The sequence below is a fragment of the Colobus angolensis genome, unplaced genomic scaffold (genome assembly GCF_000951035.1).
Source record: "Colobus angolensis palliatus isolate OR3802 unplaced genomic scaffold, Cang.pa_1.0 Scaffold132, whole genome shotgun sequence".
In the NCBI taxonomy this organism is placed as follows: Eukaryota; Metazoa; Chordata; class Mammalia; order Primates; family Cercopithecidae; genus Colobus; species Colobus angolensis.
The window spans coordinates 1,345,979-1,363,624 of NW_012114400.1; the positions used below are offsets into that span (position 1 = coordinate 1,345,979).

General features: G+C 40.7%; 1 protein-coding gene across 1 annotated transcript in view; it reads right to left on the bottom strand.

The window, feature by feature from the left end:
* The window catches only part of FAM129A (family with sequence similarity 129, member A), a 99,026-nt gene that overhangs the window by 12,932 nt on the left and 68,448 nt on the right, over positions 1 to 17,646 (bottom strand). The window contains exons 6-8 of the mRNA XM_011934172.1: positions 15,051 to 15,155; positions 14,577 to 14,739; positions 9,753 to 9,940 (exon numbers count right to left, since the gene is read on the bottom strand). Coding sequence (XP_011789562.1) covers positions 9,753 to 9,940; positions 14,577 to 14,739; positions 15,051 to 15,155 — 456 coding nt within the window. The remainder of the gene's footprint in view (positions 1 to 9,752; positions 9,941 to 14,576; positions 14,740 to 15,050; positions 15,156 to 17,646) is intronic.

Genomic DNA, 17,646 nt, shown 5'->3' on the forward strand with positions numbered 1-17,646 from the left:
AGACCTCACCTGCTAAAGCCCTAAAGTGTTATCAACAAATGTTGTTGCAACAGAATGCATTCTGTTTTCCAAGCTTATTTTAAAATCATTTTTTAAAGGGGATACTGGAGGTTTAAAATAAACAGGGGAATGGGTGGAGCAGAAGAAGGCAGAAAGAAAGGTTCCAAAAATGGAGGGTCTAGAGGGAACTGGGGAATGAGGCAAGGTACATATGAATAATATAGGATGCACTGTCTGACTTTCAGCTCACGCAGAGGAGATAATCTAGATTTCTAGGTTTCTCTAAACAGGAATTTTAAAAGGGCCCACTCGCATTATGCTTTAAAGGGAAAATACTGCTCCCTTTATGAAGTGAGTTATGGAGAGGTCCACTGAAGTGGAATTAAGGATCAAAAGCATGCTGGGGAACTTGCAGCTCCTCACAAAATGGAATGTGTCTATTTTTTTAAAATATCAATTAAGAAGACAGGAGAGGGAAAAAGGGTTCCCACTTTGCTCCTATCAGATTGGCTAAAGTTTAATCACATGATAACACCTATTGCTGATGGCAATATGGGGGAGAAAGCCTCTATCATACACAATTAGTGGAAATGTAAAATTTAAATCCTTTTTTTGAAATGCAATGGAAACATTTTTTAACATGAGAAATGTACTTTCAACCTGGCAATCCTGTCCTAAGAATGTATACTATAGAAATAAATGCATCAGGGTATATATGGTGTGTGTGTGTGTGTGTATACATATATATGTATATAAATATATATGTAACAAATATATATATTTATTACAGCTCTATTCAAAATGCCAGCAATATTGAGATGAATGAATAAATCATGGTGTATCCATACACGAAATATCATGCAGCCATTACAAAGAAAGATTTAGAGCTAAAAGTTACCTTGGAAACAGTTTCATGAGGTATTTTTGGATGAGAAACTGATAAGCAGAGTAATATATAAAATATAATCCCATTTTTCTTAAAGCAGGCAATCTAAAGTCTAGCCTCTAAGTGTGTGTTTTATGTGTTAGATGAGAATGGGGAAAATATAGAATGGCATATGCTAAGTTGTTAACACGAGTTGCTTGAGGGGAGGTGGTGGCATTGGGGAAGGGGGAGAATGAAGACAAGTAAAACAAAACAGGCTGCAATAAGAAACCCCAAAACATCTGTAAAGTGAGTCTGTTAATGTACAATTATATATGTGTACATATGCATAAAGAATAAAGGAAAAGAAATAGAGGCATCTGGTTTTATCTACTGACTTGTAAGGATGTTCATCATGATATGTCAAGTATAAAACCAAACTGCCAATTTATATCTTTGTCAGTGATTCTTAAAACTGTAGGGTATACCAGAACCTCTGGCGGTCTTGTTAAAACAAACTCCTGGCACTACCCCTAGAGTTTCTGATTTAGCAGATCATCAGTGGGGCCTGAGAATTTGCATTTTAAACAACCAGGTGATGATGACCCTGCTGGTCTGGGGACTATACTTTGAGAAATATTGATCTGTTGAAGCAAACTAAATATAGCCTGAGAAGGATTCCATACTTCTATATTTGAGTCCTTGTGGATAAACTGTAAGAGTCAGACAAAATTGAAAACCTAACTTAGTAGTATGCACCTGTAACAATAACTGAGTGTTAGCCAGTCCCAGCAGCCATACTTCAACCACTCATAGACTGCTGAATGTTCAAACTGTGTTCAGATAAGGCAAATGCCGAGTTGTAACCAATCTCACTATTTCTGTTCCTCACTTCTGATTCCTGTACATTACCTTACCTTCTTTGTCTGTAAATTTATTCTGACCGTGAGGCACCCCTGGAGACTTTGTGAATCTGCTGTGATTCTAGGGGCTGCCCACTTTGTGAATCATTCATTGCTCAGCTAAACTCCTTTAAATTTAATTTGGCTGAAGTTTTTCTTTTATCAGATGGTGTCAGAAGCAGAATCCGAAGTGGAGCTTCTAGTGACCCCCAGGAGAGCTGAGTGAACACACAAGGTACCTGCAGGTCCCACCTGTGTCCATTGATCTCTCAGAGCGGCTGGGGATCGCGGGTAAGCTCCCTCTAGGGTTTTGGAGCTCCATGGATTTGTATTTTGAGTTCTCTGAGTTTCTTTGAGCAAGTTTCTGATCCAAACTGGGTTTGTAGTTATGACAGAAACTGGACTGGGTCCAGGAACAGATTTGATCCGGGAATTAACTGGCTTGGATCCAGTTAGAGGCCTCTTATATCTGACTGGGTCAGAAAGGAACTGGTAGTAAGCAGTAATATTGTAGGGGTTATAAAATTTGGCTTTTGAAAATTCATAGGGATTTCTGTGTTCTACCCCTTTTTTCATTTTTCTTGTGTGCGTAGGTAGGAAAAATCATTGGCTAAGTTAATCAAGAGAACCTGGGAGTAAAGCCAATATTTTAGGTAAAAATGGGCTCCTTAATTTCTGGAAAACTAAGTTCCTTCTGGCTTACACATTAGGCCTGGGAGGCAGTGAAGTCTTACAGAAACAGCAAAATCTTACTAAAGATAACTTACAGTGGAATGTTCCAAATGAACAACAATGCATTGAAGTACTTTCTTTCTTTTTCTTTCTTTTTTTTTTTTTTTTGAGATGGAGTCTCTCTCTGTTGCCCAGGCTGGAGCGCAGTGGCAGGATCTCAGCTCGCTGCAAGCTCTGCCTCCCTGGTTCACTCCATTCTTCTGCCTCAGCCTCCCAAGTAGCTGGGACTACAGGCGCCCGCCACCACACCCAGCTAAGTTTTTGTATTTTTAGTAGAGATGGGGTTTCGCCATGTTAGCCAGGATGGTCTCGATCTCCTGACCTTGTGATCTACCCGCCTTGGCCTTCCAAAGTGCCAGGATAACAGGCGTGAGCTACTGTGCCTGGCTGCACTGAAGTACATTTTTAACATGAGGGCTCTCAGTAAAGTCTCTTTTGGCTAGGAACGGTTTTGGCACTATGGGATGTCAACTGCTATTCTCTTTGGAATAATCTGCCTTACACTCTTTGCTGATAGCTGTGGGTGACAGGATTAGGCATGTACAGGATCGTGGGACATGAGGAACTTTTTCCTCCCTCCCCAAAAAGAGGGAAACCTGAGAGCTGATGAGACTGCTGGAAAAGATCCTTTCGCTACTAACTAGCGGCCATCAGAACTTTTCAGTGTCGCTGAAATGAATGGGTCTTGCTCTGGCCTCCCTGAGCTCTTCACCTTCTGCACAATGCCACAGGCAATACTTTCCTTCATCTTATTTTCCTTTCATATCTTTTCCGTTACTCAAGGCAACCATCTTGCCCAGAGACCGCGCCTTGAAACTCCTAGTTGGAGGTTTGATTAAAGATGAGGAGGGCCATCTGAGGGCAAATTTAAGCCTCGCCAGTTTGATATTGGGTGCTAAGCAGAGTGGCTAATGTCTATGTTTTACTATTTTGCTCTGGCCAGAGTGAAAAAAAATAATTTTCCTTTATGATGCGGCTTGGACCCCAGCGTGATGGTGCAGCAAGCTGGGTCACTAAAGCCACTCAGGGAAAGGGAGCCCAGAGCCTGGCATGCTGGCCAAAAGGTAAGAATTTCTTACCAGTCAGATTTCTGGCTTCTCTCTCTGTAAAAACAGTTGAATGAATGGTAAAAATCACTGTTTATCTCCATCTTGTTTTATGTTCTTAGGAGCTTGACTTTGTAATCATATAGCAGTACTTTCTCTTGGTCTCTTGCCTTCCAGGGAACAGGAATTTTAGAGTTTATGTCATAGTTAGCTCTAAAAATTATCTTGAGTAGTTAAAAGCCTTTGCAAACTCACTGTTAACTACTCTAGATTCCTTCTGGGAAGGGCAGTAGAGATTACCCCATGCTGTATTTCAGTAGCTAAGGTTTTGCCCTTTCACACTGGTGGTCCAGGTGCAATTCCCTGCTTAGGAAGCAAACTCTTTCTGGTTGAATATCTGCATAACCTTGTCTAGTCTCTTATCCTCCATGGACTATCTTAAATTTTCCTTTCTCTGAGCATCTGCGAGATTACCTACTATGGTAAATTTCAAAAGCCAGAAATAATCAGCCATTTGGCCTGGCTAAAATTGGTTAAAAAGAAATTTTAAGAAGACTTTATTAAAGAGTGCTATGGTTAAAAGTCAGCTTAATTAAAAGTGGGTATTCAAGCTCTAACAGCCTGGAGGCACCAGAGACCCCTTTCCTGGCCCTGTTCTTCCAAGGACTCCACCATAAAGTCAATAACCAATTAAGAATCTAAAAAACTAGCAAATGAGAAATCTTACAACTACTGTATAATGTTCTTCTATCTGTGTAATTATATATGTGTTGTGTATAGTGTTTATATAAAAGAACTCTAATTAATTGGCTTAAACAAAAATAAGCACTTACATCAAATATTTTGAAAGCAAAATAAAAACTTTTATTGAAAGCAAAATAAATACCTTTTAGTTCATGTAACTTCAGGAATTTTTGGGAAATGAAAACAGCTTTAAAGATTATTGATAAAATAAAGACATTTTGTCTAAATTATGCAGGTCAGATAATAGGTTTGCTAAATGCTTTAAGGTCATAAACAACTTTGACTTTTTTGAAAATTGTTCAATTTATTTTGGAGACATTAAATTCTAAATAAGGCCTGGGGATACATGGAATTAACCATGCCCCCTAGACATGCAAAGAAGGTTATAAAGAAAAGAGATTTTATATAAGAGAGGGTGTTGTATGGTAAATTCTTGTCCTAAAGTAAAATGACTGGATGTTTAAAAAGAGAGATGTTTAGGCAAGTCAGAAAGTCTAAACATGTCATACATGGTCTGTGTAAGTTGTGAAATAATTTATTAAAAAGAATTTGTGCCAGAAATGTTGTACAATTTAAAGGTGCTTCATAAACTGCCACTTTGACTTTTAACTGTACAGTTTGCCTGCTTTACAGCTAGGTAAGGCCTGAGACACATGGAGTTAGATTCTGGAATAAGTCAGACCTTATCTGTCTGGGTCCTAGGCTCCACACCTAGTACATAATTAAATCCCTTACTTAACAAGATTTTTACCAAAAGTAAAAGTTGCTGCGAGTTAACACTGTAATATGTAATTCAGCCTACTTAAAAAAATAGGTTTACATGCAAGGTATGTAAGGAGAATGAAATGTATTTTTTGTAAGAGATTATAAGAAGGTATGGAAATATAAATTTTTGCCTAGGTTAGAGGGTTAAAGGATTGTTTTAAATTAAATAAAGCTAAAGGTTTGAACATGTTCTGCAAGGTTTATAAAAAATTAACTGTAAGAGATTCTACGTGTGAGTATATTGGCTAAATAAAATGGCATTATTATTTTTTCCCTAAATTGGACACTGGAATAAAAGCACAACAGAGTTTTCTTGGAACATTGTTCTGTTCTGAGAAAAAAAAATTCTAATGAGTTATAAAAGGTTTATAAAAATCTTACCTTATGGTCAAAGTAATTAAAATTGGATATATTTATAAAATGTTATTAAAAACTAGCTTTAACATTAAAAATACACTAATGGAAACATAAAATTTGGCTTTCTCTTTTAAAAAGGATTTTTATATAATATTAAAAGATAATGAAAGGTTTTTGTTTACCTTTTAAGTAAACTACAAAAGGAAAAGGTGGGGGGGGGAAGGGAAGGAAAGGAGACAGGCAGTTGGCCTCATGCTATCTTCATTGGATCTTATTTGGAAAGGTGGTCTCCTCTCTATCAGAGTAATGTTTCATTCTTTAAAAAATTTTTGTATCATCATTTTGGCTAAATGAATGACTGAAGGTAACCTAAGATTCTATTTTGTAATATCCAATGTTTAAAACCTGTGGTATTTGACAAACCTTTCAAAACCAAGCTCTAGATTATCATGCTAAATCAGCCAATACTAAAATTGTTTAAACATACAATTTGAACGAACTCCACGGTCTAAGTCAAATTACCTATGATAACCCATTAGTTAGCAGTGCTGTGCACCTAAATTGGAGAAACAACTGGTATTCAAGAGGACATAAGCCCAATGTTAAGCATGGACCCATGAAGAACCAGGATGGCCACCTTGTCCTTCCTGAGTCCTTAAGCTTTTATTATTAAAGGTTCTGCATTCCATGACTCGTCATGGAAAAGATAAAATAATCTAAATTGAATCTACTGATGTGGTAACTTATAAATTACGGAAATAGTTTAGAACCAATATTTGCTTCCATATTCCTGGGAAAAAAATTAAAGCTTCAGGTATATTTGGCTATCTGATGGGCCATTTAAACATTTATAAAGGGATTTCATTCAACTGTCATTTTCAATGTATGTTTTCTAATTGTATAAAAGCTTTCCCATGCAAGAGGGCTGATGTTATAACAGTAGATTATTATGCTACAATGTATTTTCACCAGGTAAAGAAAGCTTTTTATGGTTCACTGAGGACAATCCCTTCATAATCTAGAACCTGAAGATTATATCTTCTGAAAACATCCAGAAAGACTGTCACTGCCCTCCATACTACAGCAAAACTCTGGAGACTTGAACCTTGGATTCGTAATCTCACAACTGAGAAGGGTCGCTTCACAGTCCTGGAACTGTACACCCACTGGACCCCTTAAGTTAAACTAACCAGGACAGTTTCTCCCCAGAAGAAGATGACATCCTTGATGTGAACAGCTTTTCCCAAGATCATGGATCAAGACTTCTGCTATCACAAGACTCTGATCTTTGAATACTTTTTCCTTGTGCATGCCTCTATGAACAATATAAATGAAAAGGGAGTCTATTATGTGCACTTATAGGGTATAATTTTATCTGTGAAGGATTTTGCAGCCAACCTTATATATGAATAACCTTATACTTTAATAGAAGACAGATTGAGGCCCAATGTAGGTGAGAAACTTTAGTGGTACATACGTTGCCTCATAATCAGTCAAAACTCCTCTTAACCTGCATCATGGATTAAAGAGAACACTGCCAGGAGGCCTTCACTCTTCTAGAAGGACATCATTTGTTAGGTCCTTTCTCCATGGTTTAGACTAAAAGACAATAGTTAGAAATGTCTCTCTCATAATAGGCCCTACAGCAAATTCTACTTTATAGGCTGTTGTTACACAACAGACTTTAAATTCTCTTGTGAAAGTTGTGCTAAATAATAAAATTGGCTAAACAGAAATGTACCTATGCAGCTGCTGACACTTGTGGCCTATGCAGAAATGCATCATATGTAGATTATAAAAATTCAGCTGTAGGGGATTAATGAAAAGACCACCTAGTCAAGTGAGTAGACTCTTCATCTAGCTCATTCTTTAATCTATTTAATTTTAGGTGATTTGGTTTATGGGGACCCTGGGTAAGGAGCATACTCCAAACTCTTGATATTATCCTCCCAGTAGTCATAATAATAGTCTTCCTGGGTGCCGTATTCTCTCAAAGGTTTTAAATGTTTGCATGCAGCCATCTCTAGGAAGTCAAATGGTCCCTCTTCAACTGAAATGACAAAAGCTGAAAGAAACATGTGACCATGAGGACTCCATAACCTATATGAATGACATGCCGAGACCAGAAACCCAAAATGATGGTAACTGAGAGTGGTGCTAAGGCCCTAAGTTTTGGTCACACTCTCCCCTAAGTGAGAACCTGGCTCAAAAGGGAGAATTATTTTTAAACAAAATTTTAAATGGGAGGCCATTATTTGGGACTAAGCTCATGCACTAGGCCCCAACAAACCAAACCAAACTAAAATAGAGCCACTTCTGCTAAATGTGACATAATCAAGCTAGGACTTTAAGAAAACACATAGATCCTAGAACAGACCAGGTTTTGTTTTCCTCCTGTAAATGTTCCAGCATAAGGAGGTGCCCTCTACTCAGTCCTTATTCCCTCCTTGCAAAACTCACTGTTCTGCTGTTTCCCAGTGGGTTTCAAAACCAGGTAAGTACATTTATGATAGTGCTAATAACATCAATGACTAAGGCTTTGGTCAATCTCTCAAACTTGAGAAAATGACCAAAAGGGCAGAATTATTATTATTGTTTTTAATTTTTTTATTATACTTTAAGTTCTAGGGTACATGTGCCAACGTGCAGCTTTGTTACATAGGTATACATGTGCCATGTTGGTTTGCTGCAACCATCAAGTTGTCATTTACATTAGGTATTTCTCCTAATGCTATCCCTCCCCCAGACCCCCACCCCACAATAGGCCTCAGTGTGTGATATTCTCCACCCTGTGTCCAAGTGTTCTCATTGTTCAATTCCCACCTATGAGTGAAAACATGCTGTGTTTGATTTTCTGTCCTTGTGATAGTTTGCTCAGAATGATGGTTTCCAGCTTCATCCATGTCCCTGCAAAGGACATGAACTCATCCTTTCTTATGGCTGTGTAGTATTCCATGGTATATATGTGCCACATTTTCTTAATCCAGTCTATCATTGATGGACATTTGGGTTGGTTCCAAGTCTTTGCTATTTTGAATAGTGTCACAGTTAACATATGTGTGCATGTGTCTTTATAGTAGCATGATTTATAATCCTTTGGGTGTATACCCAGTAATGGCATCGCTGGGTCAAATGGTATTTCTAGTGCTAGATCCTTGAGGAATCACCACACTGTCTTCCACAATGGTTGAACTAATGTACACTCCCACCAAGAGTGTAAAAGTGTTTCTATTTCTCCACATCCCCTCCAGTAGCTGTTGTTTCCTGACCTTTTAATGATTACCATTCTAACTGGTGTGAGATGGTATCTCACTGTGGTTTTGATTTGCATTTCTCTGATGAACAGTGATGATGAGCATTATTTCATGTGTCTGTTGGCTGCATAAATGTTTTCTTTTGAGAAGTGTCTGTTCATATCCTTTGCAAAAGGGGGGAATTGTTAATGCAAACTAACTATGGCTTAAGAAGGACTCCTTACTTATATATTTGAGTCCTTGTGGATGAACTGTAACCTAGCTTATTAGTAAGACAAAATTGAAAACCTAACTCAGTAGTAACAATAGCTGAGTATTGGCCAATCCCAGGGGCCATACTTCAACCACTCATAGACTGCTGAATGTTCAAACTGCGTTCAAATAAGGCCATGCTGTAACCAATCTCACTGTTTCTGTACCTCCCTTCCAATTCCTGTATGTCACTTGACCTTTTTTGTCTATATATCTGTTCTGACCATGAGGCACCCCTGGAGTGTCTCTGTGAATCTGTTGGGATTCTAGAGGCTGCTGATTTGCAAATAGTTTGTTGCTCAATTAAACTCTTTTAGATTTAATTTGGCTGAAGTTTTTTTTTTAATCAAATTTCATATCATGAGTCTGTATTTTTGAAAACAAACCAACAATATTCTACAAATGAGGATATATACTTGTATGAATAAAGAAAAACTATAGCAAAAATATATACCAAGCTATTTCTATTAGTTAATTCAGGGAGTTGGGAATGGGGGTAGCCTAGGAGGCTGAGGTGGATTAGGATTAGTAGGTATCAGTCATGGTGATTAAGTTTGCCTTTATATATATTTGAGTATATTGTTTCACTTGTACAAACAGGTTATTATTTTTCTAACTTGAAAACCATCAATAAAACTATCAGATGGATGGATGAATAGATGGATGAATGGGGGTTCTGAATGAACGGAAGAAAGGCTGGATGAATGGAGGGTAGGGCAGAAGAATGGAAGGAAGGAAAGAAGGGAGGAAGGGAGGGAGAAATGGCAGATAAAGCCCCATGGAAAACGCAGCCAGGCAGACCATTCACACCCAGCTCCTCAGCTCTGTATCCTACCTCCTTCAGCTGGACACTGTCTTTGGTGTTCTGGAAGTTCTGGCTGAGTTCATCCACCTCTCTCTCAAAGAGTGCACGTACTTCACTGAATCCCGAGCTCACTGGACCCATGACCTCCTCCAGGATGGACGCCAGGAATGGCTGCACACTCTCCACACAGCTTTTCTCCGCCGGCTGGGCCACCATCGCTGAGGTAGGAAATAGCCAAAAAAACTGTGACATATGGCAAAACTGGGTTTGTGGGCACTGGAGCCAGACCAGAGCTGAATGGTGCCCCACGGAGCCATTTAACAGGCAAGGCAAGCTCAAGTGGCCATGATAGACTAGCACAATGAGCCCGGTGCTGGTGGTCACAAGAAAGAAAAACCACTGGACCATTTGAGAACTGGAACAAACCTATCCACTCCCCAAGCTTCCCTCTGCCCTGGGGTAAAATGCATTTTTCTGCTTGGTCCCTCTGAACATGCAACTCTTCATACAAAGAAGAAAAGGCTGGTGATTCACCTATCTACTGTCAATCACCATCATTAAAGATGCATAGTTTGTCTTCTAAAAACATAATTTATTGTTTTAATTCATTTCCCTTGGAATTAATCACTCAGTATAATTCCATCCCCCATCCCCACCAAAATACTTTTTTTTTTTTGAGGCGGAGTCTCGCTCTGTCGCCCGGACTGGAGTGCAGTGGCCAGATCTCAGCTCACTGCAAGCTCCGCCTGCCGGGTTTACGCCATTCTCCTGCCTCAGCCTCCGGAGTAGCTGGGACTACAGGCGCCCGCCACCTCGCCCGGCTAGCTTTTTTGTATTTTTAGTAGAGACGGGGTTTCACCGTGTTAGCCAGGATGGTCTCGATCTCCTGACCTCGTGATCCGCCCGTCTCGGCCTCCCAAAGTGCTGGGATTACAGGCTTGAGCCACCGCGCCCGGCCCAAAATACTTTTTAAGAACTCCAGTACATTCTTTTCTTGGGCCAATGGAACCAAATTCCATTCAGTTTGTCCCCATCCCTGATTAAAACAAGACAAAACAAAATCACAATAGGTTTTTCTGACCAAGATGACTTGCTTAGTGACAGAAATGTAGAGTACATTTTTAACATGAAGAGGAATGAAAAAATGTCACTATAATTCCACTCCCCAGAGGAAAGTACTGCTTTCTGATTTAGAAGAGGGAGAGCACAGTGAAGCTCCTGGTCCAGTCTGGATAGAACATGGAAGCCTGCATTGTTTTCAGAGCAGAGGTAATTCTCAGGATCAGCTAGGAAGCCGCAATGGAGTGAAGGAGGCCAGAGCTGGAAGAAGCCTGAGCTTGCTCCGTGGACTGAAAGGCTAGCTTTGTGGATCGAGGCAGGTCACAGAGCCTTGTCATAGAATCACAGAACTGAAAACAGTAGCACAAGTGGAGCTGGTATCCAATCTCTCCCCTTTACAGATGAAAAAAGTGAGGCCTGGAGATGTTCGATGACTGGACAAACATGACACCCTAATTTACAGGAGCAGGGCTAACATTCAAGTGTCTTTCTTAAGTTCTTCTTGGGAATTTGCTTACAGTGAGATGAATGGCTTCATTCTTATTTCAGCTGGCAGAAATATTTCACAGAGTGGTGCAGGACCAGATCATGGCCTCTTATTCTGAGAATTCAAAATGACTAATACTATTAATATTACAAATCACTCATAAATATTTGGGATGTAAAATATTACACAGGTCATAGAATTATTAAGAAAAAATGCTTTCAATTGTATGATCCAAATATGACACAATCTATGAGTCTTCCAAAAATGACTTGCTTGATACTGAAGTATAAAACTGTTTGTCAGGAGAATAAATTAATTATTAGTTAATTAACTTTAAAGAGAGGAAGTATTTGAAAAGCATCTAATTGAAATTTCAGAACAATGCTGAACATGGGTAATATGCAATAAAGATCTAGCAGCAGATGGCAGATTTCACCTGCTGGGTGGGGCCAAGATAGGCACAGGAGGGCTGTGGGAGGGAACATTCCTCTCTGCCCACTCTCCCTCTATGCCTACTTACCACAGTGTGCTCGCACCCCCTCTCTGCACTTTCATTCAATGTTCCTTTACCTTGCCTTCCTTCCCCTACCTCTGTTCGTAGTAAACATCCTACTCCTCTCTTCAAGGTCCAGTTCAAATTTCACCGTAACGTCCTGGCACTCCCACACAGCTTCCTGAGCTGGGGTCTGCAGGTGTTTCCTTAGGGGCTGGATAAGTTCCATGTCCCATTTGTGTATGCGCTGCTATTTTTCAAGCATGCAGAGATGCTGCTGTGATGCATATGTGTTTGATACATTAATTCATAAGCCTTACTGAAGTGAAGGAAGGAGCTGAACAGAGAGATGATGCCTGAAAGGCAAGGGCCAGAGGGCCTGGGTTTGGAGCCCAACTCTACCACAACTAGCTCTGGAATCTCAACAAGTTACTGAATTTCTACCTCAATATTATCATCTGTAAAATGGAGATCATAAAGGCAATTATGGTGAGGATTAAATGAGTTTACTATATTACGAGTGCTTACAACTCTGGAAGTGGCCCCTTGGAAGGACTCAGAAACTGTTAACTCTTATTGTACCTGTTGGCATTACTGTTTTTTCCAGTCCCCCGACACTAGACCTGTGCTCTCATTATGAGGCGCCCACGTAGCTTCTTGAGGTTGAAATGGGATCTATGCTCGTATTGGGAACCACTGTGCTCTTTGTTCTGCCTCTGGTAGGAACATGTTTTTCCTTCTGTCTCAGCATCTGTGACATGCTTTGTATCCTCCTCTTCTTGTAAAATCACGTTGTCTTCTTTGAGTCATTCCAGCCATTGTACTCAGCAGAAGTAGAATAAATGCTTATTGAATGCAGAAATAATTGTGCAGCAGAACTAAAGCTCTGGGGCTTTACTCCCAAGAGTCATATGGGAGGAAATAGAGAGATCACCATTTAATACTCCCCAGGTTTTTTTTTAGAAATACAAAGCCCTTTATTAATGCAGCCTAAAGAGCACTTCCTTGTTTTAAAAGTGGAGCACTGGATGCCTGGTTAAAATGTGTTTCTGATATTTCATTTTATTCATTTATTTTTTATTTTTGAGAAAAAAAACTAGAAAGCTTGCTAGACAAATTCTAAAAGAGCTGTAACACTGATATTCCATTTTAAAAAGACTCAATCATTACTTTCTTTTATGGCTTCTTTTAGGAAATAAATACTAATTCAGGGCAAAATCTTTTTCCATCATAAGTAGATACACCGGAGCCACAGAGATTTAGGCAAAGGACGACGATTTAGTTTCAGCCATGAGAATGGCCATGGTCAAGCCCAGCTTAGCACCAGATAGCAGAAATTTTGGCACAGAAGTTGAGCATTGGTAGTTTTAAGTAGTACAAAGTATTTCAATATATAGTCAACTCTAGATTAGTTGTGCTAATGGAGGAATAAGAGACACAGATAGTAGAAAACATCAAATTCTCTGAAGTTAATGTAGAGCTGGTTTTGGAAAGGATGGCGTAAATAGACACACAGAGATACACAGACACACACCTGTGCTGGAGCTGTGCCTCCTCAAACCTCCTCTCAGCAGGACCTGTGCTAAGAACCCTGAAGTAAGCTGGGCTGCAGTGGAAAGGGGGCCTGAACCACAGAGAATAATCCACAAAGCAGACAGCCCCGAGACTCTAAGCCTCTTGAGCACAGGAATAGGGTGTTCCTCAGTCACGCTAAAACTCCATTGTCTCGCTTGGAAAGCACATAGTGAATAGTTTCTAATGAATGAATGAGTGAGTGAGTGAATAATCTGAGAACTCTCTAGCAAGACTGTTGATAAACAATCACAGATGAGCCTGCAAGCTTCTCCTCTGAAGTGACACTAGGTCACTAGGTATGGTGTGTTTGTTGGGTTGTAGAGGCCCCAGATAGAATGGAGAACCATAGAATTTCTTTCTGTAGGATTCCTTAGAGGCTGTCTAAGGCCTCTTGTATGGCAATAGGCAAACTGTTTTCTGTAAAGGACCAAATAGTAAATATTTGTGCCTTTGTGGTCCGTAAGGTCTCAGTTCCAACTCTTCACTTCTGCTGTTGTAGCACAAAAGCAGCCACAGACAATACATAAGTGATTGTGCCTGGCTGTGTGCCAAGAAAACATTATTTACAGAAACAGGCGGTGGCGCAATATGGCTCAAGGGCTTCAGTTTGCCAACACCACTCCTGTGGGTCCTCCTAATTTCAGAGGAGGACACTGAGCTAAACAGAAGTTGAGTGATCCCCCCAAGTATGCATGGACTGGCTAATATTGGAGTTGGGGCTACAAACCCACATTTATTGGGTTTGTAGGGTGACTGGGTATGACTCTAAGCCAAAATTTTAGGCTTTCATGTTAGAGGAAAATCCATGTGTTAACTGATTTGAATATTTGCTGAGTCTGTATATGCCAGGCATGACACCAGGCCCTGGGTGTACTTGAGTAAACCAGGTTGACATGGCTCTGCTCTTTGAGAGCTTACAGCAGAGAGGAGGTGGAGCAGAAGCCAGTCTAACTCAGTGTCGGGGGTGCTACAATGGGGGTTGGGGTGCAGGCAGTATCAGAATACACAGGCACTGCCAAAGGCAAGAAACAAACTTTCCTCTGCCTTGTGTCCATGAAGCTGCCACAGGAAGGCCCAGGCCCCCAATAGTACCTCCAGCATGCTCCTGTTGCAGCTGCGATCACCTCCACCCAATTTCTTAAGTTTAATTGTCCTCTGAAACCATGCATTCCTGCTATGTGGTGGATCCCTGTGTGTACAGCTTGTTTAATTAGTAAGACCATGGATTATCTCCACTGACCTTTGATCTTTCCAATTAAATAGTTCTTTGAGTTCACAATCTGATCCATGTCGGAACGGATCGTTCCTTCCAGGCCCTTTGTCAGAGCTCTGCATTCCTCCTTCAAGGCACTTAATCCTTCCGAAACTTGATTCTGAACCAGGGTGTAGGCCTCCTCGAGGAGCTGCAACAGGGAATAACACATAAATCAGGGCTCTGCCATGTGTAAGTGCTGATGGAGTCAAGCAGAAGGAGAAGCCTTCATCACAGACCATCATAACATAAACAGAACTGCACACACATTGCCATTTTTCTTTCAGAGTTGGAGTCTGTTTGGATTAGTCTTCGTGTAAGTGAGACTGAGCAGGTTGGAGGTAGGCGTTTCTACACCCAGGGAAGGAAATATCAAACAACAACAACAAATGCCCTAAGAGAAAAGTGAAAGGAATGTTCCCATTTTGAGTAGCTCAGTTGTGGAGCAAAACCATTGCTTACACCAAGCCACGTCCTCTTTCTGTCATTCTTCTTCCCCTTCATCTTAGGCAGCAGGTCTGTCTGAAGAGTGGGCAGGAGCTCCTCCATCACCAGGTTACTCAGGATCTGCACAGCAGAAGACAGCCCAGAGTTGGTCAGTCGGTGATGGCTACATCTGAGCATCAGGCCAACTAAAGATGTCCTGATTGGCTGTCCCTGCCTGGACCAGATGAACTCTGTAGCAGGTTAATCGTTTAATAATAGTATAATAGGTTAATAGCTTAACCTACTACAGAGGCCCCAGAAATCTCAACTAAGACAGTCTTAGAGGCTGAACATTCTTAAACATCTGCAAGGAATAGTAACGTCTGCTGATATTCTCACCTTGTTGTTTTCCCAACGTAAATAACAAATTCCCCAAATTCAAACTTCACATCTTCAAACTAGAAGAATTTAGGGCATACAGTAAAATGAAATATTTCAATAATGGATAAGGACATCTTCAGCAAAATTGTGAAAGAAATGCTAGGCTTGGCTTTGGTGGCTTGAGTCTTAGTCTGTGTCCCCTGGGACTATCATTCCTCCTAAGCCCCTTCATGATCAAGGTATCAAAGTATCTTCATGCTCTTTGTCCCCACTGTCCCCTGAGCCCCATTGTCATCCTCTTTAATGTTTAGTAAAAGAAGAGAGCAGCAGTTTGAAGAAGTGAGAATGACGCCTGGACCGACCAGAGCCCGGGTATCACTGCATCCCACCATGCAGTGCCTTCGTCCAGCACTGGAGAAAGGCTGAGGGGATGCTCCAGGAGATACAGCCACATTGAAGGATAAGCCACCGAGAAGACTGGCAAGGTTGTCTGCTAGACCTGCTTCTCCACAGCCAGAACCCAAGCACCAAAAGGCCCCTACTAAGAAGGAAGAGAAGGTATGCCAAAGGAAAAAAGGGAAAGGCTGGCACTGGCAAGGAGGGAAATAATCCTGCAGAAAATGGAGATGCCAGAACAGACCACGCACAAAAAGCTGACAATGCTGGAGATGCCAGGGGAAGTGTGTGCATTTTTGATAACTGTGTACTTCTGGTGACCGTACAATTGGAAATACTATTTTTTTAAATGGAGCTTTATAAAAATGTAGAACGTTGTCTTACTCTTCTTAAAGCTGTGTTATTATCACACAGAACGTTTCATTCTGGCGGGGAAAGGGGCATATGTCACTAATAGAATGTCTCCGAAGCTGGATTGATGTGGGGAAACACCTTTTCTTCCAGTTTTGAGACACTTCCTCTTGGCTCCCGGGGGGGGATTCCTGGTGTTGACACACATAGCTACCTTGGCACAGACACCTTGTGGTGTGGGAAAACAAAAGTTCATTATTTCCTCTTCGCCCTCTCTGCCTTTACTATGGTCTCAACTTCCTCAAACCCAGAGACCCATTGGGACCTGATGCCTAAAATTAGTTAGCAGTCAGGGGGCCATCTGGAACTTCCAGTGACCCCTGTTGAGAGGGCATCTCTCAAAAGAATAGCAGTTCCCTTTTTAGAGTGTGGATCTCCAGACCGATGATTTTGCCATTTCATTTCATCTCCTGAAAGTCAAGACTGGCTCGTGAAAAGTTGTTAAAAAACATGCTACAGGTGAAATGTCAACCCTTACTGCAATCGAGAGTCTAAGCAAACGAAGATTTCGCTGGGTTTTATACAGCTTTCTGATTTCTGATCAGAAAAGAAGCTGTCTTCTCTGATTGAAGAAGAGAGTTTGGAAGTTGTTGTATACTGTTAGCAATTATCTGCTCATGGCTTGCCTAATATACTATGATTGCTTACAAAAAGCATCTTTAATAAGGCTGGATACAGTTTGAAACAGGAAAAAGAAGGGAATCACCAATATTTTGGAACAATCAAATATCTGGTACATTTATAGGAGGGATGTGAGATAATTAATGGGAACTGAAACAAAAAAAAAAAGGAAAAAATAAAAGAAGAATATGAGAAGGAGTGTCTAAATTTTTCAAGTGTTTTTAAAAAGCGTGTTCCCACATCGCTCCTAAAATTTTTCTTGGCTCAATTAAACTATTTCCTGTGAATCTGAGCAGTATTCTACACAGCCACTCATGCTACTGGCCCTTCCTTCTTTACCCCTGCCCCTGAATTGCAGCAGCTTTGCTGTTCACATTCACTTTCACGGTGAGTCTTTCGAGGCCCACAGCTCAGCTTGCAATCACAGGCTGCACACTAAGATTTACAAAAGGGGAAGCATAGTTTTAGGAAGGGAAGCAGGCAGAAAAGTAGGGAATCACTTGAAGCATCTGTTCTGAGTTTGAAATAATGTTTGTCCAAAATAACTGACCTCCTCCTTTCACTTCTCATAAAAATTCAAATTATGCTTTGGGAATTAAGGAAGATTTGCTCTGAGGTCACTGGTCAGCCTCATGCTAGTGGAAATGCCCATGAGCTCATTTGATTTTGCCTTTAATCAGGGCTCTGTCGCGGCAGGGTGTTAACGCTTTCAATGAACCAAATAGAAGCACTCTCAGGGTGGAGGTGGACGAGCTGTCCAGTCCCACTGTGCCTGTGGGTTGCTGGGAGAGGTGCTCAGCTCAGGGCAGCAAGTGGGGCTCCT